The sequence below is a fragment of the Nyctereutes procyonoides genome, unplaced genomic scaffold (assembly GCF_905146905.1).
Source record: "Nyctereutes procyonoides isolate TBG_1078 unplaced genomic scaffold, NYPRO_anot_genome, whole genome shotgun sequence".
NCBI lineage: Eukaryota > Metazoa > Chordata > Mammalia > Carnivora > Canidae > Nyctereutes > Nyctereutes procyonoides.
In genome coordinates, this window is record NW_026575131.1 from 3,189,456 (window position 1) to 3,214,080 (window position 24,625).

A 24,625-nucleotide genomic window follows, 5' to 3' on the forward strand; every position below is an offset into this window, starting at 1 on the left:
AAGCAACTTTTAAAACAGCAACAGAACAAGAGTTAGTAATGTAGAATTTTCTCCAAGTGTGCTGGGGCGGAGGCGGGGACCACAGGGCCAAAGCTATTTTAATAGAATTAAAAAGGAAAGAATATTTTACTACTAATTCTGTCATGAGTGTACAGTGGGGTTTTCCAGGGACTACAAGAAATATATCGTAGATTAAATTCAGAAACAGTTATGAGAATCTAGCTGGATTCTACTTGGTTCTAGCAAGATTCTGATATCTGTTGTTGCAAGTAACAATAAGCTGAATATTAAAAAGATCTACAAAACTGTAAAACCATACTCCTCACTGTATTTTTTCATTTGTAAATAAATAGAATTTCTTAAAATAGTTTCTGTTAATATGTAATGAGCCTTTCATTATTTTTAAGTAATAAATGAACACAGGATTTTTTTAATTTCTCAGTTTTAATCTCCTAGCAGGGCACATATTCATAGATAAAGAAGAACTTTTTGGGATTCTCAGTGCTAAAGAAATACAACTGTCAATCAATCATCACAGAAGTCCCCAGAAAGCTCCCACCAAAGGCAATGCTGTCAAAGGGCTGGACAATGGGTCTAAGGGAGAGATCTTGCAGGCTACACTGGTACCCTCAACCTGTGGTGTGCCGTCTGTAGACTATTCCTGGTTCACAACAAGTTAATAGAGAGTAAACCTTTGAAAACATTTATAGCAGTTTTACATTGCCACACAACCAAGCACATGATCAATGGATTTATATTTTGTAGGTCTTTGGTTTTGTTTTTTGTTTTTTTTTTTTCATTTTTCTAGTCATTCATTTTATTATATTTTATAAAAGTGTTGTTTTGCAAGTCTAGAAATATTTAAAAAGCAATCATTCACCACACACGAGAACGAGAAACACTAGACATCTAATAAATCATTCATCACACATACAACAAGAAACACTAGACAATAAAATCACAATTGGGATGATTCTTTTCTTTCTAGTTTTTAATTTAAATTCAGTTTAATTAACATATAGTGTATTATTAGTTTCAGAGGTAGAATTTAGTGATTCATCAGTTGCACGTGATACCCTGGGTTCATTATATCACCCATCACCCAGGTACTGTATCCCCTTACCTCTTCCCCTCCAGCAACTGTCAGTTTGTTCCCTCTAGTTAGGAATCTTTTATGGTTTGCCTCTCTCTCTAATTTTGTCTGATTTTATTCTTCCTTCCCTTCCCCAATATTCATGTTTTGTTTCTTAAATTCCAAAGCAATTGGGATAATTCTTGGAGCAAAATATTATAAATAGATATTTCTATATGATTAATGACATTCAAGAGAGCTTCCCCCATGTGTATTGCTTTTAATGCAAGTATCAAAGTAACCATTCTTAATATGGAAATTAGTAATGATAAAGAAGATCATACATACCCTCTTCAGTGAAGAATTTCTCTAGAGGTCCCACAAACTGATTGATTTCATTAAGTTCATCTTGGCTAACTTCTGGAAACGGGAAAACTTCTTTCTAAAATGATAAACATTTACTAAAAATTTAATTTTTAGCAACCAACAAATTGGTTGGTAATAGCAATCAAGAGGGGAGAAAACAGAGTTGCTAGATTCCGTATCTGGTAGGCAGGGCATTACTCACTGAAGGAAACACAATACAAATCCTACAATAGGAACTGTGCAGTAGACTCCACCACCTAGACAGCTCTTCTGCCCAACTCAAGCAGGTTTATTCTTCTGGTCAGCATTCCCTATCAGTAACAAGTTACACTGAGTGTCCCCTGAAACAAAGAGCCCTAACATTTCAAAGCCCTTGGTTTTGTTCCCTGATTTGCAGCCTCCTAGCTTGGTGGCCTCAGCCAAACCCCTTCCCCTCTCTGTGCTTCTACTGTCTCACCTGTAACACACAGGTAAATAGTTACTCAAGAGTGTTGTGAGGATCATGAAAGGCAACAGGAAATCTCTCTACTGAAATGTAAAATTCTACACTGGTTATTCTGGGGGTTCAAAGATGCTGCACTAACTAGAATATATGGTGGTGGGATGCCTGGGTGACTCAGTTGGTTAAGCATCTGCCTTCTGCTCGTGGTCTTAGAATCGAAGTCCCCCATCAAGCTCCCTGCCCAGCGGGTAGTCTGTTTCTCCATCTCCTCCCCGCTTGTGCTACCGCTCTCTCTCAAATAAATAAAATCTTAAAAAAAAAAAAAAATACACCGTGGTAACAAAGCCTCATCTCAGGTTCTCACCCAACTGTGCACTCCAGCCTCTGTCTCTCCTGTTCCCAAGACATCCATTACTTGCAGAAGAGGATCACTGCAGGAGACCTAGCTGTGGAGTCAGATCAACCTGAGTTCAACTATGGCTCTACCACTTATGTGTGTGACTTTTGGCCTCAGGGTCAGCTTCTCTTCTGTCACAGCTGACCCCTCAGAAGGTGAGGCTCAAAAGACAGAAGGTATGTCCTGGAATATGAGTAATTACTTGTAAAAGATACTGGCTCTGTTCTATTTCCACCTCACAGTGCGGAAAACAGCTGAGCTTCAAGTCCGTCTCAAACTATCAAAAGGCCAGTGTTCCTGGCTGGCCTATGATTCCTCCCTGGATCATCACTATATAGTGCCTAAATCCTCCTGCTGTGTCCTTAGCCGCTCTGGCTTTCTGGATTCCTACTACTCCTTCAGCTGCCAGCACAACACGAGTACTTGGATGAGTACTTAGATTAGGTCTCGCAATCGCTTAGAAGTGATGTCCCATGGCACAGATTGCCAGCCCCCAGGAGTCCTGCCTCTCCTCACAGCACCTCCCACCAAGTGTTCAAGAAAGGTCTCTAAAGCAGCGGAGTCCTCAATCTTTCTCCTCTAGCCCCTTATGTATTTAATCAACCACTGAAGGCTGTCCATTCTGCTAACATGCTCCCAAATCTGTTTTCTCCTCAGGACCCATAACTACAGGTTTGTGGTGGGTCCCTACCCAAAAGTGACAGCAGACTTAAAGGCATTCCTGTCCCCCAAGCCATCCCTGACCCTGCCCTCAAAGGGTCTAGATGGAAAATATGCTGAGACTTTCATCATTCTGCAGCCTCTTAGAATAAAGCCAGCTGCTTAGCCAAACATACGGAGGTTCAATCCAGGCCCTTCATGGCCTCATTGTTCCTGTGGGCCTTGTGCAACAGGTGGTATCAGAGGAAGATTATTCTGTTCTCATACCAGTAAGCACACGAGGTGAGAAAAGTGAACAGCCTGGCAGCTAGTTGGCCCTCACCTACGACCAAAGAAAGGGATTTTGAAGTGCATATAAGAACAAATCTCTGATAGCAATGTTCAAGAACCCAATGGGGTGCTTCATGGGTGTGGGCTTGATTTCTATCAGCAGGTTTTAAATTTTTTGAAACAGTGGAACCGGTTTTTCAAATAAACCCATTACAGAAACCAAATATGTAAAATAGATAAAAGCTGAGCTGCTTAGGTTGAGGCTGCAGACAGGGAGGTCACCCAAATGCCTCCCATTCAACTCCTTAGTGGTCCCTGCAGTAGCCCCTGAATTTCTATGAATAGCAAGGGTCCAACCCAGGGCAATGTGACAGCTACATCCCTATAGGATCTTGAAGGTTTCTCTTTATTCAGAGATTCTATGCACCTCAGAGGCTATGTTCCTGCTCAAACCCCAGTAATACTTTGAGAAATGATGTTGGCTTGAATCAGGGCAGTAGCACTGGAGGGGCTTAAAAGTAGTCAGATTCTAAATATATCCCGAAGGTATAGAAAACAGGATTTGCTGTTGGCTTAGATGGGATTATGAGAACAAGAGGCATCAAAGGGGATTCCCAAGTGTCTGGCCTGAACAAGTTGAACAACAGAGCCACCTGCATCTGCTATAAAAATGACTGGTGGGAGAAGCAAGATTGAGTGGCAACATCAGAAACTCAGTTTCAGATATGCTAAATCTGAGGTGTCTATTAAACATGAGTGGAGCTTCTGGGTAGAAAGGTACACATGAAAAGCCTGGGGTTCAAGGGAGAAATCGGAGCTGGAGAAATATATTTGAGTCATCAGAATGATGATATTTAAAACGACAATACCATATAATATTAAAGGAAGAGTTGTGAATAAAAAGAGAAGTCTATAGATTGAGCCTCAGAAAACCTCAACTTTTAAAAAGACCCAGAAATACAGAGAACAAACTAATGGGTGCCAGAAGAAAAAGTAGAAGGATAGGAAAAATAGGTGAAGACGAGTGGGAGATACAGGCTTCCAGGGATGAGAGGTACAGCATAGGGAATACAATCAATGGTACTGTAATAGTGTTGTATGGTGACAGAGAGCGGCTATGCTTGTGATGAGAGCAACTATAGACTTGTCAAATCACTATATTGTATACCTGCAACTAATGTAACATTGTGTCAACTATACTTCAATTATAATAAAGAGATACCTGAAACTAATACAATACTTTAACTATACTGGAATTAAAAAAAAAAAAAAAAGGCAGGGGCACCTGGCTGCCTCAGCATCTGACTCTTGAACTTGGGGATAGAGCATCTGACTCTTGAACTTGGGGTCACGAGCTCGAGCCCCATGTTGGGTATAGAGATTACTCAAAAAAAGGGGGGGGACCCATGACCCAGTAATTGCATTACTGGCTATTTGCCCCCAAAATACAAAAACATGAATTCAAAGGGATACATGCACCCCTGTGTTTACTGCAGCATTATTTATTATAGCCGAATTATGGAAGCAGCCTCAGTATCCACTGATAGATGAATGGATAAAGAAGATGTGGTAATATATACAATGGAATATTATTCAGCCATAAGAAAATGAATCTCGCCATCTGCAACATGGATGGAGCTGGAGCATATGATGCTAAGTGAAATAAGCCAGAGGACAAATACCGTATGATTTCACTCATAATGCGGAATTTAAGAAACAAAAAAAAATTAGCAAAGGGGTAAAAAAAAGAGACGAACTAAGAAAAAGACTTAACTAGGGACACCTGGGTGCCTCAGCAGTTTAGTGCCTGCCTTCGGCCCAGGGCGTGATCCTGGAGTTCCAGGATCGAGTCCCACATCGGCCTCCCTGCATGGAGCCTGCTTTGCCCTCTGCTTGTGTCTCTGCCTCTCTCTGTGTGTGCCTCTCATGAATAAATAAATAAAATCTTAAAAAAAAGAAAGAAAGAAAAGAAAGAAAAGAAAGAAAGAAAGAGACTTAACTAAAGTGAACAAACAAGATGGTTGCCAGAGGGTAGGTAGGTGGAAGGATGGGTGAAATAGGTGCCAGGGGATTAAGAATATGCCATGATGAGCACTGAATAATGATTAGAATTGCTGAAACACTATATTGTACATCAGAAACTAACATATATGTTAGCAGATTGTTTAGCAGATTGTTAAGGACAAAAGCCTGATGGCCTTAGTTCAAGATGCAGTAGAGAGGGAAGAATCACTGATGTAGATGAGAAAGGAGGGAATTACTGGATCAATGGCCTTGAGCAGGTGAGATGGCATGGGGTCTAGTGAATGAGGCCAGTCTTTGCTAAGAGTAGAGAGTTCATCCATAGTAACAGACTGTAGATCCTATGGGCACACAGGCTTGGAGAAAGAAAAGCATGAAAGATTTGGGTTTTTTTCACCAATGTGCTGGAAGGTGTGACAGACGTCCCAAGATGGAGTGCCCCAAGAGCCTTGGGTTCTGGGGAAAAATGGTTTCTCAGACGTTAAAAACTAGCTTTGCACTTCCCAGCAGGGCAAACCACTCTTGAGTTTCAGCTTCTGCACCTGTATAATGCCTGATTGGAGGAACAGTCTAAAGAAAAATCAGGGAATAACTCCTGAAGTAATACAGTGCCAGCCAAAACTTCCGCCTACCTCAAAGCATTTTACACAGATTTTTTTTTTCTTTGCTTTGCACAGCACCTTTAGGAGAGAGCAAGTACCAGTTTTACCATTGTGTAGATCAGCACACTCTGGCACAGGAAGGTGAAGTGACTAACCCAAGGTCACAAAGCGAGTAAGTGGTGAAGCGGGCAATCATTACCTACTCTGTCGCCTCTTGCATCTGCACAGTACCTGGCCGTTTAAATAGCATGTCCGCGAGCTACAAATCTCACTATACAACACATGTGTGAGGCAGTACATATAACTAGCTCTATTTTAAGGCTGAAAGTCACAGAGCCAAGGTCAACGCCACTAAGAGGATGGTGAGTGCTTGATAATGCAGCTGTTCACTATGGAGTAACAGCTAGGTGACTACCGGGTGGCAGGGATGGGACGGGGCGGGGAAGGCACCTTGGAGCCAGCCTGCCAAGGGGCCTAATGGGCAGCGGGTGAGACGCCGGAACTCAGGCTCGGAAAGCTAAGGGGCCCACTGGAAACTGACAGACGAGCGCCAGGTCCGGTGTTCAGGAATCAGAGGGCAGGGCCCGCGCACTTGGGGCCGGAGCAGTTGACGGGCGCTTAGGCCCACCCTGCCTAGGGTTTCCCCAACTGACCAAGGAAGTCGCTCTCAGAGCCGTAGACTGATGCCGAGCCCCGCGGCCTTCTTCCCTTTCCCTGGAGGGGTTCCAGGGGGGCTCAGGGGCTTGGGGGTTTCAGCACCCCCGCCCGGCGGGCGTATCTGCCAGCCAGGTGTGCGGACTCTCACCTGGACCCCTCCTTCCTGCTAAAGGGCGGAAAGCGGGAGGCCAGCGAGCGAGGCTCGGCCAGGGCTCGGCGTTACCTTCTCGATTTTGCCGAGGAAGAGCTGCTTGGCGAAAGCTCGGCTGGGCGGACTGGTGCGCAGCAGGCGCCGGCTCGTGGCGAAGGCCACGAGAGCCCGGCAGGGACGCGCCGCCAGCGCCTGCCGCAGGAAGAGGACCCCGGCGCCCATGCTGCCCGACGTGCTGCACGCAGAGCCCGCCGCGACGAGTCTTTCTTAACGCCTCAGTCACGTGCGCCTGGCTGGCGCTGCCGGATGACGCCACCGGCCTGAGCCACGCCCCTGGGCCGCCGCTCCCCGCCCGCCGCCGTTGCGCATGCGTGGCCTCCCACGTGCTGGCGGTGGGGGCGGGGCGAGGCCGAGGGGGCGGGGGCGGGGCCGGCGCCCTGTTGGCGTCTTCCTGCCGCGCTGTCGGTGGCCGCGGGAAGGCGTTGGTTTCCAGACGTTGGTGGGTGGCGGTCCGGGTCCCTACCGGGGGAGGCTTGTAGGTGCGTGGGAGCCCTCTTGGCAGTTGGCGCGACGGGGACTTGGCAACGCTGAAGGAAACGCGGGGGTGGGGTCGGCGGTGGTTCACGATATTCTTTCTGGAGGGGAACCCAGTACCGGTAACCTTGCGGTTTTTATTTTAATTTTTATTATTATTTTTAAAGGTTTGTTCATGAGAGACAGGCAGAGACACGGGCAGAGGGAGAAGCAGGCTCCCCGCGGGGACCCCGGGGCCCCGATGCGGGACTCGGTCCCGGGACCCCGGGGTCACGCCCTGAGCCTCCCAGGAGTCCCAGGGTTGCATGTTTTAAGTGAGTGATGGATTCCTGATGATTCCTTTTGATCCGTCGCTTTCGCGTATGTTACATTTACTTAGGTTGGAAGAGGAAAATAAAAGGCTTGTTCTGCCAGAAAGAGGTATGGATGTGACAGTGAGTCACAGCCGTCCTTGGGACGTGGTGAGGGAGCGGAAGGCAGGCTAAGGACGGAGCACCAGCCGACCCCTGCGCACCCCGCAAATTGCCCCGGATCCTCCCCGCAGGTGGGGGAGCTGTGGCCTTCCTCAGCCCCCCAGGCTGCCCCAAGGCTAAGGGGATGTATGGAGGTTACAGCCTTGGAAGACACGAGCCTCCCTCGGTTTGCAAATGTCTCCGTGATTTACAGAAAGAAAAGCATTCTTACCAATAACCCAAATCCCAGGAGAAAATGTGGATTAAAGTCAACCCGCAGCCGTTGGCAGATGCTTGCGGCAGAGTATCGTGTCCCTCCTGTCTTAAAGCCTTGCTAGAGGGAAGAGCTGCCTAGGTCGGACAGTAGCAAGGCCTCAGGGCTCCTGGGTGGATTCCTGTGAACCCCTGGGAAACCGGGGAAGTCTCAGTAATCTTACCGTGCTTTGCCTGCCCGCCCAATAAAAGGCGGAGTTGGGATCCCTGGGTGGCGCAGCGGTTTGGCGCTTGCCTTTGGCCCAGGGCGCGATCCTGGAGACCCGGGATCGAATCCCACGTCGGGCTCCCGGTGCATGGAGCCTGCTTCTCCCTCTGCCTATCTCTCTCTCTGTTATGACTATCGTAAATAAATTTAAAAAATTAAAAAAAAAAAGTGGAGTTGATGGCACAACATCATGAGGAAAGAAATCAGAAACTTGTTTGGTTGCATAATATTTGCAAGCATCTTCTGCAATCCGAGTTATTCTGTAGCTTTGAAAGGTTTGACAGCTTGCTTTTTTTTTAATTTTTTATTTATTTATGATAGTCAGAGAGAGAGAGAGAGGCAGAGACATAGGCAGAGGGAGAAGCAGGCTCCACGCCCTGGGAGCCCGATGTGGGATTCGATCCAGGGTCTCCAGGATCGCGCCCTGGGCCAAAGGCAGGCGCCAAGCCGCTGCGCCACCCAGGGATCCCGACAGCTTGCTTTTCATCAGTGTTCAGCACGTGCTTATTTTAGCACTTGGCTTCACAAGAAGGCCTTTGGAAACAACTGCCTTTGAGTTAACCCCACAGGAAAACAAAAAGTGAGATTACAAAAACTGGGTTTCAAGGTTGAGGTGGTGTAAGTTTTTGCCAAAACATGGCCTATCATTCAATCTGATAGTCTCTCAGGTCCTGTTAGTGGACAGAGGTCTCCCTATATTTAAGCAAGTGAGAAATTTAGTGGCACACGGTTTCCAAAACAAAAATTGGGAAAAGTTTAAGGCATAAGTACTCTAGTAGCATGTGCGGTGGAAGAAGAGTTTTGAAGTTCTACTACTTTGCCAGTTTGTAAGTTTGGTTTTCTCTTCTGTAAAAATGAAGATAATGCCGCTTATCTCATAGGACTTGTAGGGATTAAAATAGTATGAAAGCATCTAGCACAACAAATGATCAATGGTTGCACTATGTAATTCTCATCGTACACTTGATCAGCCTCTAAGAAATAGGATGCTATTTTTAAACAGTTTGCTTGAGACATAGAATTTCCTACATTCAGTGTTTGAAATACTCTGAGTATCTCTGAATGTCCTTCCTGTACGGTCACATCAACACAGCTGATTTCCATATGTAATTTAACCAGCAAATAAGTTGACACTCTTCCATGGCTCTAATGTTAGTGTTAGTATATCAAGATGCTTGGCTTTAGGTCTCAGGCACATTGAGTAGGAAACTATTCCTAGATTCCTCAGTGTTAAAGCTTAGGACACCTGGGTGGCTCAGCACTTTAGCACCTGCCTTTGGTCGGAGCATCATCCCGGGGTCCCTTTGTGGAGCCTGCTTCTCCCTCTGCCTGTGTCTCTGCCTCTCTCTCTCTGTGTCTCTCATGAATAAACAAATAAAATCTTTAAAAAAAAATAAAGCTGCAAAGCTAATGGAGAGATTTACTTACACAAATCAGGGAGAAGGGGTGGAGTTGTCTCCTGTTCCAAGACTACAAGATCAATGATCAGTTCTATGAAAAATGAGTTAGTCTAGCCAAGGTTCCTGCCTCATAGCCATCAATATCCTAAGGAAAGGGCTCACAAATAAGTTGTGCAGATTTTATCACCAGTTTATTTCCTGCTGAGAAGTTGCTAACGCCTTACTGTTCAGAGATCTAACTTCTCTACATAGATACATGTCCGTCAGGGAATACTTTTCTACGCTAAATTTTGTCCTTTTGCTACTTCTTTTTTGATGTATATTCATTCCCATTTGGGGTATATTAGTTATTAGAGAAACATGGAAGTCACTGGCTTGTTGAAAGCCACAAAGATAATGGGATATTATGGACTAAATTTTGTACCCCCAAAATTCATTTGTGGAAGTCCTATTCATAGTACCTCCAAATATGACCTTATTCCATCCTGTTGCTGACATAATTAGCTAAGTTAGGAGGAGTCATATTACAGTAGTATGAGCTCCTAATCTGATATGAACTGGTACCTTTTTAGGAAGCGCCCTTATAGGAAGGGAGATTTAGACGTAAATATGCACAGGGAGAGTGCCACGTGAGAGGATGGAAACATCATGTGAAACTTCTATAAGGCACAAAACACCAGAGATTGCCAGAAAACTGTAAGAAGTTAGGAAACAAGCCTGGAGCAGCTATCTTCTCAGCCTTCAGAAGGAATCAATTGTGCCAACATCTTGATCTTGGATTTCTAGTCACCAGAACAAGGAGTTAAGTCACTCATTCTGTGGCTCTTTTCTTTCTCTTTTTAAAAATACAGATTGAAAAGGGCACCTGCGTGGCTCAGTGGGTTAAACATCTACCTTGGGCTCAGGTCATGATCCCAGGGTCCTGGGATAAAGCCCCACATCAGGCTCCCTGCTCAGTGGGGAGGCTGCTTCTCCCTCTGCCTGCTGCTCCCCCTGCTTGTACACTCTCTTGCACTTTCTATCAAATAAATAAAATCAAACCTTTTTTAAAAATAAACTATAGATTGAGAGGTTTCTTTAAAAATTTGACTTTCCTAATTATAGACACTGGCGAGTCTGAAATCTGTAGGCATGCCAGCACGCTGGGAACTCAAGTAGGAGCTGACACTTGAGGCCCCTCTGGTTTTTATCAGAGCAGCCCTAGCAGAGTAATACAAGAAGTGTGATTCTTGGCACAGTGTTTTTGGAAATAAATAAGACCTAATAGTGACTGCAGAACTGAGGCTATGTCTTAGGACCTATACACCCAGGGGTGTCTGGGTGGCTCAGGTGGTTGAGCATCTGACTCTTGGTTTCAGCTTGGGTCATGATGTCAGGTGGTGGGATTGAGCCCCATGTCGGGGTCCATGCTCCGCCTGGAGTCTGCTTGAATTTCTCTCCCTCTGCCCCTCTCTCTCACTCTCTCTCAAATAAATAAATCTTAAAAAAACAAAACAATTTTCCCCATTCTCACTGGTGTGAGGTGGTATCTCATTGTGGTTTTGATTTGTATTTCCCTGATGGCAAGTGATGCAGAGCATTTTCTCATGTGCATGTTGGCCCTGTCTATGTCTTCCTCTGTGAGAGCTCTGTTCATGTCTTTTGCCCATTTCATGATTGGATTGTTTGTTTCTTGGGTGTTGAGTTTAAGAAGTTCTTTATAGATCTTGGAAACTAGCCCTTTATCTGATATGTCTTTTGCAAATATCTTCTCCCATTCTGTAGGTTGTCTTTCAGTTTTGTTGACTGTATCCTTTGCTGTGCAAAAGCTTCTTATCTTGATGAAGTCCCAATAGTTCATTTTTGCTTTTGTTTCTTTTGCCTTCGTGGATGTATCTTGCAAGAAGTTACTGTGGCCGAGTTCAAAAAGGGTGTTGCCTGTGTTCTCCTCTAGGATTTTGATGGAATCTTGTCTCACATTTAGATCTTCCATCCATTTTGAGTTTATCTTTGTGTATGGTGCAAGGGAGTGGTCTAGTTTCATTCTTCTGCATGTGGATGTCCAATTTTCCCAGCACCATCTATTGAAGAGACTTTCTTCCAGTGGATCGTCTTTCCTCCTTTATCGAATATTAGTTGACCATAAAGTTGAGGGTCCACTTCTGGGTTCTCTATTCTGTTCCATTGATCTATGTGTCTGTTTTTGTGCCAGTACCACACTGTCTTGATGACCACAGCTTTGTAGTACAACCTGAAATCTGGCATTGTGATGCCCCCAGCTATGGTTTTCTTTTTTAGAATTCCCCTGGCTATTCGGGGTCTTTTCTGATTCCACACAAATCTTAAAATAATTTGTTCTAAGTCTCTGAAGAGAGTCCATGGTATTTTGATAGGGATTGCATTAAACGTGTAAATTGCCCTGGGTAACATTGACATTTTCACAATATTAATTCTGCCAATCCATGAGCATGGAATATTTTTCCATCTCTTTGTGTCTTCCTCAATTTCTTTCAGAAGTGTTCTATAGTTTTTAGGGTATAGATCCTTTACCTCTTTGGTTAGGTTTATTCCTAAGTATCTTATTAACAAGGCAGGAAACCACAAATGTTGGAGAGGATGCGGAGAAAAGGGAACCCTCTTGCACTGTTGGTGGGAATGTGAACTGGTGCAGCCAGTCTGGAAAACTGTGTGGAGGTTCCTCAGAGTTAAAAATAGACCTGCCCTATGACCCAGCAATTGCACTGCTGGGGGTTTACCCCAAAGATACAGATGCAGTGAAACACCGGGACACCTGCACCCCGATGTTTCTAGCAGTAATGTCCACAATAGCCAAACTGTGGAAGGAGCCTTGGTGTCCATCGAAAGATGAATGGATAAAGAAGATGTGGTTTATGTGTACAATAGAATATTCCTCAGCCATTAGAAACGACAAATATCCACCATTTGCTTCAACGTGGATGGAACTGGAGGGTATTAAACTGAGTGAAATAAGTCAGTCGGAGAAGGACAAACATTATATGGTCTCATTCATTTGGGGAATATAAATAATAGTGAAAGGGAATAGAAGGGAAGGGAGAAGAAAGTGGTAGGAAATATCAGAAAGGGAGACAGGAAAAAGAAAAAAAGAAAGGGAGACAGAACATGAAGACTCCTAACTCTGGGAAACGAACTAGGGGTGGTGGAAGGGGAGGAGGGTGGGGGTGGGGGTGAATGGGTGATGGGCACTAAGGGGGGCACTTGATGGGATGAGCACTGGGTGTTACTCTGTATGATGGCAAATTGAACACCAATAAAAAATAAATTTATTATTAAAAAAAAAAGGTCACCCAAGGAAAAAAACAAAACAAAACAAGAACCCATACACCGGGTGCTCAGCCCTCCTCTCTTTTCCCCATTATTGGCTGACCTGAAATATGGCCAAACTAGTCTAATGGATAAGGTCAGGAGTCCCATCAGGTCTTTTACTCTTCACCTCCACCAAGTCATTGAGGGTAATAGTACCTTTAAGGCAAGATTGCACTAAGGGGCAAGCACAGCACCCAGTATACAGTCGCTCATTGTATGTGTGTTCTGTTCCTTCTTGGGTATGATCATCAGTGTGAATATTTTGGACTCATCTAACGAGTCTTTCTGCCTAACAGTGTATTTTCAGACAAGACACATTGTCCTGTTCTTCCCACTCCCTCACTGCCACCATGCCTTGGGCAAGACGTGACTCATCCCACAGTCTCAGTTTCCTAAACCCTAAAATGATGAAATCAACACACAGTATGTATTTTTAAACAGGACTCGATGGACTAATACTGACTTCTCTCATTTCACCCACCATAGATTTCAGAGTCTAACGATTCAGTTAAAAAGGAAAAAAAAAGCATAAAAATAGACACTTTTGAGTTCAGATTTGGTCCTCATGATGACGGTCTTTCAAAATCTCAAGAGAGCTGAAAATATTAAAAGCATTAACAACAATAAAAACAAAATACTTGGGGATCCCTCAGTGGCTCAGTGGTTTAGCGTCTGCCTTTGACCCAGGGCTTGGTTCTGGAGTCCTGGGATCGAGTCCCATGTCAGGCTCCCTGCGTGGAGCCTGCTTTTCCCTCTGCCTGTGTCTCTACACCCCCCCCCTCTGTCTCTCATGAATAAATAAAATCTTTAAAAAAAAATACTTTTTCTCTTATGTTTCAAAAGCCAACATCGCCAAAGATCCAAGTTCTAGAGCACGTAGCCCCCATCATTCCAGTATGAAAAGTGTGTGAAATAATACAAATGCTGTGTTGAAACTCCTAGAATTCCCAAGCAGTTGGTATAAGTAAGAGCCAGGTAATCGTGTTAACTTACTGGGGTCTTCTGTACCTGTAGGAAAGCCAGGAGAGCGAAATCTTATTTCAAGATGGCAAGGTGGCAGCACCAGTATGGGAAAGCCTTAACTTATGGGAGACTGCGCATCAAGAAGATGCAATGCCAGTCCTTGCTAATGGGGCCCATTTTGGAGTCTAGCAGTCCCTAGCGCCCTCCATCCTCAGTTTCACTTCCTGTGGCTTCAGTACCTGTGGTCAACTGTAATCCAGAAGAGGATGGTCCTCCTTCTGATGTACTTTCAGAAGGTTGATAGTCAATGCTAGGGCATAGTGCCTACACCATTCCCCTAAAATATCTCATGTGGGCATTTTATCATTTCACATCATCACATGGGTGAGTACAGTACAATGAGATATTTTGAGAGACAACATTCCTGTAACTTTTATTGCAGTATATGGTTATAATTGTTCCAGTTATTGTTAATATCTCTGTGTACCTAATTTATAAATTAAGCTTTATCATGGACATGTAGGTATAGGAAAAATCTCTGTATATAGGATTTGGTACAGTCTGCGGTTTCAGGCATCCACTAAGGGTCTTGGGACGCATCCATGCCGTGGATAAGGAAGGACTGCTGTATACCTCTTCAACTCAAACAAATAAATACTGGGAGACATATTTGGGAAAGTGTAGTTCATTACCCTGGCGCTTGCAGGAGTGGAATCCTGACACACAGCGGGTCATCGTCAGGAAGTGTTGCAGCCAGCCTCTTCTCAGAAGACTCTTAGGGCTATAGCAATGGCATTTAGCACTCAGCGCTAACATTTCTTTGAAACTAATAACGATATTTTTTGTAATCCTCTGAGCCAGTGCCTAGTGGGACTGCAAACCAGATAATCAAGCACGATGTGGGGAATTCATTTTAATGGTTCACCCACTGAGCACAGAAGGTAGAAACAGCTCAGTTTCCCAAGTCAGTGCCTGCATTTCAAAAAGCTTTCAGTGCTCACGCAGCAGTTAGTTGATGAAGAATACAGTTTGCTCGACATTAGAGCTCAATAAAATACCTAGGAGATGACAATGTGATTTCCTATGCAGAGACTGATAATCAGCTCTGTTCTCCATGTTCATTCATTTATCATTTCTACCCTGCCTGCCTCCACGAAGGATCTGGAGTGTATATTCACACGCGATCAAAGGAATGAAGTGCATGAAAAACTCCTCTGGGTTGTTCCTGGAGGTTCTAAATGCAGATTATGGGACCATGGAGATTTGGCATTAAGTCAAAAATTATTGATAATTACTGGGTCTGTTCCCTTTTAAAGACAATTACTCCTTTAATCACTTAATAGAACTTGGCATTTACTTGGATTCATTTTTCTTTCAGCTGTAATTTATAGGAGAGATAACACAGTGAAACTCATCTGAGGAACTAATTTTATACTTTCCTCTGCAATACATTGTAATTAATAGGGTTTTTTCTCCTTTTTCCCCTGAAGATCCAATATTCTATTGCTGGCCAGGCTGTAGTCTGGAAACTCTTAGGTGCCCAGCACTGCCCTACAAATGGTATACAACAATGAGGTTTCTATATGTCCAGCCAAAGGTGTCAGACATCTCAGTTGGGATTCCAGGTCACAGTGAAAGTGTCATTTGGGGTGCCATATAGTAAGAAATATTTCCCTAGAATGAAGGCTTATTTCTTCCTAGTTCTTGCCACATGTGAATGAGTAAGTACCTCCCTGAATTGAACACAAAATCCAGTTAAGTATATGGATTCAGCCAGTGAGATAAAGGAGTATATTCAGGCACCAACATTTTTTACCATGGATACCAAAGTGTTTTCTTAAAACTTTTATTATGTAAACTCTACCCCCAATGAGGGTATCAAACCCATGACCAACAGTTGCATGCTCCACTGACTGAGTCAGACAGGCACCCCTACCAAACTGGTTTTTAAGGGAATAAAAACTAATTGTAAATATACATATTATAGGTTGTTATAAAATACATTATTTCCTTATGTGTGTTAAGGATAATGAATTTAGTTTGAATTTAAATACGTGAAATGGGTTTTAACTCGAAAAGTGAGAAGGAGGACTACGGGGTAAAGGATGGATTTTTAAAACATTTTATTTATTTGTTAATGAGGGACACAGAGAGAGGAAGAGACATAGGCAGAAGGAGAAGCAGGCTCCTTGCAGGGAGCCTGATGTGAGACTCAAGACTGGATCCCAAAGACCCAGGGATCACGACCTGAGACGAAGGCAGATGCTCAACTACTCAGCCACCCAGGTGCCCCTGGAATAAGGGTTTTTACAAGAACAGCACAAAAGATAAATCCTTAAAGTTGCAGAGAACAGGAGAGAAGACAACATGGTAAAAATCTGGAAGTTGAAAAGCAGATGGACAAGTTGTAAGTGACTTAGTACACAGCCCAACCTTGAGCTGCCAGTGGAAAAAGCTGGGAAGCAATCTCTAATAACACAGATTTCTCAAAAGGTCAAGAACTGGAAAGGCTAGTCTTTCCTGAAATGTGGGTAAGGAATGTCTAAAATACAGAGGATTAGGTAAAAGGGGTTTGAGAAGAGTTAAATGGGTCTTTTTCCAAGTCTGCTGGGCAGTCATGTGACAGTTAATTTCTCAGTAAAGTGAGGCAAAGAGGCATTTTCAGACATGCAGAGGCTCAAATAATTTATCTCCCATGATGCATCCTTTTCCAGGAAGCCATTGGAGGATATGCTCCATCAAAGCAAAGGAACAGACTGAGAAAAAGGCCATGACACCCAGGAAACAAGGGACCCAGTACAGAAAGGGGTCCTAGAGGGCAAGCACTTGATATTTAAGATTCAAACATTTGTAACTAAGGAAAGTGTTGGGCTCTGTATCTGTATCCATCTATGAGAATAACTAGGAGCTAAGTTCTATTGATAAGATCCACAAAGATGGTGAAATATGACTGAGAATGAGTCATGACATAATAAATCGTGACGAAGATGTACACAACGTGGATGCTTGTATTGAAGCCTCGCAGCTCTCAATATTTTGGCAAGAACTTTCTGATTTTCATAGATGTTATATCGAAATAAAATATAAATCTGCCTGAACAAGAAGAATTCTCAATCACACATGCACGCTTTAAAAAAAAAAGGATTTTATTTATCTATTCATGAGAGAGGCAGACACAAGCAGAGGGAGAAGCAGGCTCCATGCAGGAAGCCTGATGTGGGACTTAATCCCAGGACCCTACGCTCAACCGCTGAGCCCCCCCCCCCCCCCAGGCATCCTTCACACATGCGTTCTATGCAAGAATATCTCTGGAAGGAATCCCAAGAAGCTGGTAACAATAGTGTCCTGGAGGCGAGATTTGGCAGGCTGGGGAGGCAGGGAGCCCGATGTGGGACTCAAACCCACGACCACAGGTTCCCGACCCAAGCCAAAGGCAGATGCTCAACTGCTGAGCCACCCAGGCATCCCTAAAAACCATTTCTTGCTGCTGGTTCTGCCCATAGCGGAATCTGTGAATCTGAAGGTTCTGAAGGAAAGGAAGAGCACATGACTAAGACCCAAACAGAAGAAGGGTTCCATTCCTGCTCCTCTGCTTCCTAATGCTGTAACCTTGCACAAGAGACCAGCTCTCTGAGCCACTTTCTTCCTCTAAGATAAGAGCGACTGGAGAATATAAAGCTAAGAGGCAGATAAAAGCAGCCAGCAGAGTGCCAGGGAGGGGGAGAGGGAGGGAAGAGACCCTTTTAAAGCCTCAGGAAGATCCGAAGGAGTAATTTTGACAGGTGCCATGTTCTTTCTCTTTGCCATTCTTTCCTTTAACTTGGAAAATTTGAAAAATAGGATTCTTCCCCATGCCTAAGGAATTTCCCTGGCAACCTAATAAGCTTTTCTACTAAGGCAGAAATAACAATAGTTCCACCCAATTTACGGTTCATCTTTAATTGATCAATATATTCGCCCCTGAAGGGAGAACAGGGTGAATGGGAGTGTGGCGGAGCCTCTGAGGATGGGCCCCAATAATCCCCAACTTCACAGTAGTGCATAACCCCCTCCTGAAGGTACCACTCTTGGTCTGTGTGACCAACAGTGCTGGGATGCTACCTCTGAGATTAGGCTGGAGGCACTTCAGCTAACTTGGGGTCTCTCTCTCTCTCCCTGTATTATATCACACACTCTGGGGGAAGCTGTGTCATGACACTTGGCCCTATAGAAAGATCTCGCCTGGTGAGTGAGAGAGAGAAGCCTCCTCTGGCCAACAGCCACTCGAGTGAGCTCAGGGGCAGGACCCCCAGTCCCACTTGAGCTGCAGCTCCTGCTGACATCCTGTCTGCAGGCTCCCAAGAAGCACGGAGCCACAATAAAATTTCCAAAATAAGGAAGCTAACTTTGATGCCTTACCACGAGTTAATCCTCAGATCTTCTGTTTTTTTTTTCCAATCATCCCGGCAAGATCTTTCCAACAAAAAGAAGGAAGCCCCCAAACCATGTGTTGCATTTAGTTCTTTCAGTCTAGAAACGGTGCCTTGGCCATTCCTTTACTTTCATCACTTTGGTTGTTTTACTTTCATATTTTTGAAGCCTATGGGCTGGTTATTTTATACAACATCCCTGAGTGTGGGTTCATCTGATGCTTCGTCATTAGATCCAGAGCAAGCATCTTTGGCAAGAATATCACAGAAACAATGCTATGTTGTCCTCACTGCATTTTCCTGGGTGGTGCATGACCTAGGTGGTATCTGCCCAGCTCCTTTACTGAAAGATTGGTCTTCTTCCCATTGTAACTAATAAGTCTGTTGTAAGAAAGTACTTTGTTTCATCTGGTGCCCTCTAAGATCCAGTCATGTTGTTGCAAACAGCAAGACTTCATTCTTTTTATGGCTGAATAATACTGATGTATATATATTTTTTGTCTACACACACACACACACACACACACACACCACATCTTCTTTATCCATTCATCTATGGATGGACACTTGGATTGCTTCCTTATCCTGGCTACTGTAAATAATGCTGTAATAAACATAAGGGTGGTAGGAAGGTACATTTCTGTAAAGTTGGCTCTAACCCAACATGCAGCTTGAACTCACAATCCTGTTATCAGGTCTCATTCTCTGGGGCACCTGGATGGCTCAGTTGGTTAAGTGTCTGCCTTTGGCTTGGGTCATGAGCCCAGAGTCAAGACCCTTCCCAGCCCTCTGCTTGGAGGGAAGCCTGCTTCTCCCTCTCCCTCTGCCATCCTGCCACTCCCCTGTTTGGGCGCTCGTGTGCTCTCTCTCTGTCAAATAAATAAATAAAATCTTAAAAACAAAAACAAAAACAAAAGAATCACATGCTCCGCTGACTGAGCCAGTTAGGTGCTCTGAGTACTTTGAACTATGTAAATATCCCAGTCCTTATGAGATGTTTAATTAATGCATTTTAACTTGATAATATGGATTCCTATTTTATTAAATGTTTAGTATAATCAATTCTATAATTACTTATTTTTAAAACTCAAATTATCCCATATTTTTACAGTAGGAGCCCTTTCAGGCTGGCTTCTATGCCATTTTGAGCATGTCCTTACTTTCTGGTACAAAAAAGTGCTCCAGACTCATCTAGTATTTTCTCTGTCCTTGCCCTGGAATCAGCCATTACTCCCTGGAGCCCTGGTTCCTGTTCATGGAGAATAGTGTTCAGAAGCCAAGATCTGGGCACTAGGTACACTCCTGACTACGAAGTCTTCAATGCTCTCAATTCCTCTCAGTGAACACAGAGAATACACGTATTTCTGAAATATTTACTTCTATATTTATTTATCTTTCTATATTGAAAACCTTGAATTTACACCAAGTGGTAGCCAGCATCCAAGATGATCCTCCATGACCCTGCCTCCTGGGATCCATGCCCTTGTCTGAAAGGCACGGAGACTGTAAGAAATGAAAAGAGGCCTTTGGACATCCAAAATTCTACTGGCAGGAAACAGGCTGAGAAAATCATACAGCTGCAAACACATACTACCTGTCATGAAGAAGGAAGGATGACCCAGAGGGAAGAGCCAAGAGCAATGGGAGTCACTCTCCATTGTCACTCTAGGGCAGAAATAGGACCAAGTCCCAGCCAATGAGCTTCCAACATTTTCTTTCAAAGTGAACCACTGACTGCTGTGTGCCTCTCATTTTCCCCCTTTATGAATAGGTCTACAGTGGCTGTCCTATGTGTATCTCACAATTGTGCATTGCATGTGTGCTGTGTGGGGGTGGGGGAGCTGGTAACTTACCTCTTCAGTTCAGGAGACAAAGGAATTGTGTTTGAAGAGTCTTATCTGAACCTGAATGACAAGATCATGAAGATAGGATGACATCTGGGAAAGAGGGGTGAGCATATTTTGCATGTGGGATGGATAGGAATCATTGGAGATTAAAGGGTAGATGTAGATAATGACAGGCAGCCCCCAGGATGGTCCCCATTCTTACCCTAGTGTAATTCCCACCTAAGTGCATGTGGGCTGCACTTAGTGACTGGCTTCTAATGAACAGAAGTCAGCAGTGACCCTGTGTCACTGAGACTAGATCATAGAAGACAATGTAACACTACTTTGGTTCTTATATCACCCATTGTAGGGGGAAGCCAGCTGCCACACTGGGAGCAGTGCTGTGGAGAGGGCCACATGGTGAAGAGCAGAATCCCCCAGCCAACAGCCATGTAAGAGAGCTTGAAAGCCCCAGTCAAGCCCTGGGAGGACTGTGACCCTGGCTGACACCATGACTGCAACCTGGTGAGAACCCTAGGTCAGAACCACCAGCTAAGAAGTCCCCGCATGTCTGACCCACAGGAACTATGGGATAATAAATATGGATTGTTGGAAGCTGCTAAATTTGGGAGTAACTTTTATGCAACAATTAATAGCTAATACAGGGGTGCCTGGCTGGCTGAGTCAGAAGAGCATGTGACTCTTGATCTCAGGGTCATGAGTTTGAGTCCTATGGTGGGTGTAAAGGTGATATTAATAAATAAAACTAAAAAAAAAACCCTGAATACACTGCAATATACCCAATTTCAGTCCATCACTATGGGGTTCATTCTTAATTTCTCTCTTTCTATGTTTGTAACCCCCTTCTCTGACAATGAGAAGCCTGGCTCCCATTTTCCTTAAGACAGCAACTTATTTGTCAACTCCCCTCCACATAACCAATCTCCTTTGCTGTTGCCACTTTATTCTTCCCTGTTGTCATCCTCTTCACCTGTTAACACCCTGATAAGGTTGCTGCATGCCTCCTGTTCTACACATAGATGTCCTTTTTTACCCTGCTCCGGCCTGCGGGACTCCTTCCCCAACCTTGGCTGGATACCTGTCTTGCTTGGCCCCTTCTAATGACCTTTGGACTGTATTGCCCATGAAGGGGGAAGAAGGAAGGATAAGGCAAATGGACTTTCTGAAGACTCTAGACCAGAATTAGATCTAATTCTGTTTCCATCATGATTACATCTAACCTTCCTATTCCCTTTAATTGCTGCATTAGAAATTAAGTCTAAATGTTTGTCAAGATTCAGGTTAAACCATTTGGCAAAAGGTGATGCTATGTACTTCATATCAAATCACATTACGAGGTGAATCCCCGGGTGGCTCAGCGGTTTGGCGTCTGCCTTTGGCCTAGGGCGTGATCCTGCAGCCCCAGGATCGAGCCCCGGGCTCGAGTTCCATGTCTGGCTTCCTACATGGAGCCTGCTTCTCCCTCGTCCTGTGTCTCTGCCTTTCTCTGTGTCTCTCATGAATAAATAAATAAAATCTTTAAAAAAACACAAAAACAAATCACATAACGAAATGCTTCAATATCTAGTTGTCCCATTCCTGATCACTTTGTTAATGTGGTGACAACCAGATCACTCCTGTAAAACTATGTTTTTCCCCTTTACTAGTTAGCAAGTTATCTATGTGGTGATATTCTGGCACTGTACAAATTATCTTGTTCCCCAACCACCTTTCACTGCTGGTCTTCGCATGCATTGATGTCCTCACCTGAATCAATCAATTCATTTACATTTACTAGTTGGGATTCTTCTGTTAAAAAACAAACAAACAAACAAACAAACAAAAAACTAAAGAACCCAGGCTTTCTTAATTAGGGATGAATTATAGTTCCTCCAAATGAGATAAGGTAAATAATTCTTTCCTTTTTTTTTAATTTTCAGATTCAATATCACTAGGATTTTTTTAAAAAGATTTGTTTATTTATTCATGAGAGACAGAGAGAGGCAGAGACAAAGGCAGAGGAAGAAGCAAGCTCCCTGAGGGGAGCCCAATGGGATTCATTCCCAGGACCCTAGGATCATGACCTGAGCCAAACGTTCAACTGCTGAGTCCCCCAGATGCCCCTATCACTAGGATTTTTTTTTTAAGATTTTATTTATTTATTTTAGAGAAAGGGAGTGAGTGAGAGTGGGGGTGGGGCAGTGGGTGAGGTAGAGCTAATCTCAAGCAGACTCCACACCAAGCATGGAGCCTGATGCCAGGGTCAATCCTATGACCCTGAGCTCATGACCTGAACCAAAATCACGAGTTGGGGGCACCTGGGTGGCTCAGTCGGTTAAGCATCTGCCTTTGGCTCAGGTCATGATCTCAGGGTCCTGGGATCAAGCTCCACATCAGACTCTCTGCTCAATGGGGAGTTTGTTGCTCCCTCCCCCTCTGCTGCTCACCCTTGTCCATGCTCTCTTGCTCATGCTTTCTCTCTTTCAAATTAATAAAATCTTAAACACACACACACACACACACACACACACACACACACAAAACAAGGACACCTGGGTGGCTCAGTGGTTGGGAACCTGCCTTCGGCTCGGGTCGTGATCCCGGGATCTGGGATTGAGTCCTGCATTGGGTTCCCTGCATGGAGCCTGCTTCTCCCTCTGCCTGTGTCTTTCATGAATAAATAAATAAATCTTTAAAAAAAAATCAAGAGTTCGGTGCTTAATTGACTGAACCACCCAGGCATCTCAATAATTCTTTCAATTATCAATTTTCAGAAGAAGAAATTGGTGTCCTTATGTTTATTGGGAGAAAGTGAGTTTCTCTAGTTTTTGTGTATCCTTATGGACCCATGGATTTTAATTTGTTTGAAGAGTTATACTCAATTACATTCATTACTATTTTATGCTCAAATTGTTCAGAGGTGGCCACTTAGAACTCATTCAAGCTAATTCTTGTGTTCTGCCAACATACTCCTATTAGTCTCAATGTTTCCTTACCTTTTTAGCAAAATAGAATGTCTCAGGCTCCTCCTCTCTACTGAAGACCTAGAATAAGCCATCTGTCTGATGGGGTCCTTTATCTTTCCTAAAGAGGAGCAGTAACACTAAAATCTGGGTGCTAAAAATGTTCATTGCTCCTGGTGGTGGTTGAGGGGAGCGTTCTTATTTCTAGGTTCCTGCAATGGACAGATCTAGAAATGTCTATTTTTCAAAATCAGGAACGATTAATAATTCCAAATCAAATTTACATTATAGAATTTTTCTGAATTTCTTTGATATATTCATATCTTTCTATTTATATTAAAATATCAGTTTTATTAAGATTGATATATTTGCTTTATTTAACAATGTACATAGTTTCAACTTAAAGTAACAATATTAACCAATTATAATAAAACTGAATGAAGTTTAAGGTTTATTGGCAGTTCCCTTTGTCCTTGGACTATATCCCACTGAGCATATACAGTCAATAATGGGTTCAAAAGTCACTAGAAATTGCCATGTGGGTGGCTCAGTGGTTGAACTGCCTTCGGCTCAGGGCATGACCCTGGAATCCCGCGATTGAGTCCTGCCTGCATCAGCTCCCCCACCACCCAGGGAGTCTGCTTCTCCCTCTGCCTGTGTCTCTGCTTCTCTCTGTGTCTCTCAGGAATAAATAAAAAATAAATAAATAAAAAGAAGGGAAAGAAAACATACTCTCAACAAATACCAGTGGTCTGAAAGAGATGCCCGCCGAAGAAACAAACCTGTGGGTAGGAAGGCCGTTGCACTGCACGGGAGGCTGGCATGGAGAAGGTCCGGTTGCAGGCCACCGGGTTGCCCTGGACCAGAGCCGGACCGCAGTTACCAACCTGGGAAGCAGGCAGGCTGGGGAACCAGGGGCTGGCAGGGGCAACAGGACACCTCCCATCAAGGCGCAGGTGGGCAGAACCTGATGGGTTTTGAACTTCGGGCCACGAATTGCAAGCAAGAAACTCTTGGGTGGAGATGTACAAAAGAGTGCACGCAGGGCATTGCCCCCTACAACTCCTAAGCAGGAAAAAGAGTCACCTGCCAAGCAAGTAAGACAGAAACTCACCAGAACCTGCCCCTCCAGCGCCCTCTATCGACAAAGGTTAGCATCGTGCCAGGTGGCGAATAGACTCCGAGCAAGCAAGGCAAGGTCGCTGGATTTGGAGCTGAGTCAGTACGTTGGTGGTAACGGAAGGATTGTAAGTGAAAACGCAAGATGCAGAACAGTGTGCCCCGTGTGCTATCTTTTGTGGAGGAAAGGCTGGGAAATTGTATCTTTGCTTAATTTTGCACAACAAAACACTGGAATGATACACCTAGAAACTAGTGAAAATGGTTGCCAATGGAGCAGCTAGGAGTGAAGTAAGGATGGGGGAATGGTTCTGGAAGCAGGATTTTCTGAAAATGTATGTGGTTTTGACTTTTTGAACCATGTATTTTGTATGTCCAAAAGTAGAATTAAACAGAAAAAGTTAAAAAAAAAAAAAAAGAGCAGACCCTAACTGGTTTCACCATATATCCATCATCACCAAGGAGCAGTTTGCCTACATTAGAGGAGGAATGGCTTCCTGAAAGTTACAGAGCCA

The 24,625-nt window shown here is 44.0% G+C and overlaps 1 protein-coding gene across 2 annotated transcripts in view; it reads right to left on the reverse strand.

Moving 5' to 3' along the window:
• The window catches only part of ACAD9 (acyl-CoA dehydrogenase family member 9), a 38,528-nt gene extending 31,616 nt beyond the window's left edge, over positions 1–6,912 (reverse strand). The window contains exons 1-2 of one of the 2 annotated variants that reach the window (XM_055343904.1): positions 6,712–6,912; positions 1,421–1,514 (exon numbers count right to left, since the gene is read on the reverse strand). In XM_055343904.1, coding sequence (XP_055199879.1) covers positions 1,421–1,514; positions 6,712–6,861 — 244 coding nt within the window. In that variant the 5' untranslated portion in view covers positions 6,862–6,912. The remainder of the gene's footprint in view (positions 1–1,420; positions 1,515–6,711) is intronic. The other variant, XM_055343903.1, reaches the window with a different exon arrangement.
• Positions 6,913–24,625: the final 17,713 nt, after the last annotated feature.